Source organism: Acanthisitta chloris, unplaced genomic scaffold, assembly GCF_000695815.1.
Source record: "Acanthisitta chloris isolate BGI_N310 unplaced genomic scaffold, ASM69581v1 scaffold17862, whole genome shotgun sequence".
In the NCBI taxonomy this organism is placed as follows: Eukaryota; Metazoa; Chordata; class Aves; order Passeriformes; family Acanthisittidae; genus Acanthisitta; species Acanthisitta chloris.
In genome coordinates this window covers 8451-11809 of record NW_008658977.1, presented here as the reverse complement: position 1 = coordinate 11809, position 3359 = coordinate 8451, and the positions used below count along the sequence as shown (strand labels likewise).

General features: G+C 38.3%; 1 protein-coding gene across 1 annotated transcript; it reads left to right on the top strand.

Moving 5' to 3' along the window:
* The first annotated feature begins 2268 nt into the window (after positions 1 to 2268).
* LOC103797030 (chromosome unknown open reading frame, human C5orf30) lies at positions 2269 to 2868 on the top strand. The gene has a single exon (XM_009069223.1). The coding sequence runs from the start codon at positions 2269 to 2271 to the stop codon at positions 2866 to 2868; it is 600 nt and encodes a 199-aa protein (XP_009067471.1).
* Positions 2869 to 3359: the final 491 nt, after the last annotated feature.

The window sequence follows — 3359 nt, the reverse complement described above, 5'->3', positions numbered from 1 at the left end:
CCTCCTGGTTGGTTATTTGTCTAGGCTGATTGCTCTCTTTTACCAGAGCACGCGTTTCAGAGAGAAGTAAATTACTTAAAAAAGCTGTTTTCTGAGAAGAGCCTTTTGTGTTGCTTTCAAGTTCTCAAGACTTTTTTAACTTTAAAAAACTGCATGAAGACATCTCTTCCTCCTTCCAGTTCCTTGGGGCACATACTTCTCTAGCAAGTGATTGTTTCAGGGCTTTTTTGTTGGTTTTGCTGTTTATATGTGACTAGATAATATGATTAATTTCTAACCTTTCTGCATGAGTATTTTATTTATACTTTTTCTAACATTGTTGCAATTACTTTTAACAGAACAAGGTGAGTCTTTCTGGAAGGTTCCTGGAAAGATTTCTAAACTGCAGGGTAAAAATTGGGAATTAGAAAAACAAAAACAGGCATATGTTTAGGTTTATTGATTAAAAGCACAGGGTGGCTGAAAGTTTTAATGCAAAATTCTTGTGTGTTGTGCCTCCACTAATCATGGTTCCTGATGGTGCATAATTTCTACTTAAGGAATTGTCATAATACCTTTGTCTCAGTGGCTGAAACTTCACCAGATTTATTGTCTCACTCCTTGATGTGGTGCTAAAGTAGGAAACAACAACTGATTCTGCTATTTGGAAAGTTTCAATTGACTCCATAAATAGATATTTGATTCAATTAAATGTATCAGGCAACATTACTGAGTTTATGCAGACTTTTTTCAGTGAAAAAAATTAGTTTGTTTTTTTTGCTTCAGTATTTTAATTCTTTATTTAGCTTTTGCTGTATTACCTGTATTGTTTAATTCACAGAATCACAGAATTGTTGGTGTTGAAGAGAACCTCTGGAGATAATCTAGTCAAACCCCAGATTGTCTATTCCAACCCCAAAATGCTTAAAAACTGACTGAAGAAGTGCATCTGTAAAAGTTATGCCACAGTGAGGAATCCTAAATAGGCCATGATTGTGAGAATGGAAAAAACAACATTTAAGACTGAAGGAACATTAGCAATAGTCTCTCCACAGTAGAAACTTGCTAATGGCAAATAATCCCCTTCAATGGAACTGTGGGGATTTTGTTTACTCCTAATTTATTAGCATAAGAAAGCAGCAGGTTGATTTAACACTAAGCAGGGAAGCAGAGATGGGAACATTATTTGAACTGCTCCTTCTCAGTCCCTGAACAGAAACAAGGCAGGCTTAAATTTTGCATAAGACTAGGTTTTCTTTGCAAGTGATATTCGCACACAGCTTCCTCTCTTATTTCAAAACAAATTCATGGAGATTCATATTGATGGGATTTTGGGGGGTATATAATTGCAGAAGATAGAATAAAATATTGCCTTGTTTTTGCATCTTTGTTTGCTACCTGGCCTGTGACCTCCTCAGCCTCATAATGACAGCAAGTAGCAGCTTTAAATGCTTGCAAACTGTTCATAGCATGTTTTAAGTTAGCCTCATATGTGAAACATTACCAAGCTTTTTGAATGTGGTTTATGATTATAGAATTGGTTTTGCCTGACACTCGGATACTAATTTTCCTTGCTTCTTTGTATCTCTTTGCCTTTAAACATGGCATGACTATACTGAAGTTTTTTGTGAATTATATTGACTAGAGAGCCACTAGGTACCCTTTAGAGCAAAGGTGAGGCTGACAATGAAGAAAAGCATTGATGTTGGGAACAAATGTGACCTTTTTATTTTGTGAAGTAGCCGTGTCACTGACACAGTTTAGAAGATGCCGAAAACAAAGAAATGAAAAAAAAAAAGGCTTCCCTGTGTTCTGGCATCTACTGGTGTATATTTGCTCTGATAATGACCATATCTTTCCATGTTAGAGATGGTAATGGCTTGTGGAAGGCAGTTGTGTGTGTAAAGGCACCAAACAATGTGTAATTGTGAGGGAAGAAAGGTCAGGGCAAAATAGTCTGTTTGCAAGAGGAGTAGGAAAAACAAGTAAGTACTGGTTATTCTTAAGAAAATCTAATGCTATATTCATTAAACACAGTATACTTTGTTAGAAACACATTGGAATCCTAATGGAATAAAAGAGAGTATGTGTTTGTTGATCATAAGTTGATAGGTGGTGTGACACCCTGCAGATCATAAGACAAGGCTGAATAGAGAAGGAATGGTCATGACTTCTGGGTGATGCAAAATCTCATTTCTGTGATACTCTCTCAGCTTGTCGTGTTGCATAAAGGCTCTATTTTCTGACCAAGCTCTGTTTTATTTCTAGGAGGATAGCATTGTGTTTAAAATGGAAGTTGATGTAAATGGAGAGTCCAGAACTTCCTTGTCCACCCTCCCTGTGCCTCTTGCAGAGGTGAGCTCTGCAAGCAGGATGGAAGCAGAAAAGCCCCGCTGTTCCAGTACCCCCTGCTCACCAATGCGGCAGACAGTTGCGGGATATCAGATCCTCCACATGGATTCTAACTACCTGGTTGGCTTCACAACTGGAGAGGAGCTGCTAAAATTAGCCCAGAAGTGTACAGGAAGTGAAGAGAATAAAGGGGAATCTGGGCTGAACTTGTGCTCCAGACAGCTGGATTCAGGGCTCGCACGTTCCTCCCGTTTGTACAAAACTAGAAGTAGGTACTATCAGCCATATGAGATCCCAGCAGTAAATGGAAGGAGGAGGAGGCGGATGCCCAGCTCAGGGGATAAATGCAATAAGGTTTTACATGGTCCCCTGCCCCTCTGCCTTTTGAAAGGTAAAAGGGCTCATTCAAAATCCCTAGACTACCTCAACTTAGACAAAATGAGCATTAAGGAACCTGCTGACACAGAAGTGCTACAATACCAGCTCCAACACCTCACCCTTAGAGGGGACCGTATGTTTGCAAGAAATAGCACATGAGCTGTCATCTCAAATTTAGAAATGATTTCTGGTCCTTTCTCTGTTGCTGCAAAAATCCGCTGTTGTACTGTGTACATGACTGTTCACATTGTAGGTGGTTGTATGAGCTAAACATTATCAGAAAGCAATTTATTTGAATAGAGTCTTGGCAATGCAATGTGTTACAAATACTTGGAGGGAGAAATCTTTCCTGAGCAAGCAGCTTCTGATGCCAATTTGTCTACAACTAGTGGATATTTTTTTGGACACATTTTAACAAACAAAAGAAACTCCTGATTTTTGGCATTGGGATTTTTATTTTTGTTTTTGTACAGTTAGATCTAGTATTTATGGTACTTTAACACTGAAAAATTGGTGATGTCTGCTTGGTTGTTGCTGATTTTGGCTTGATGTTAGAAACTGCTCTTGGATAAGTACACAAGTTAAGGAGGTTTTTTGGTTCTACCTTTTGTTTCTGTATTCTATAGTAAAATATAGTGGGGTTTTATTAC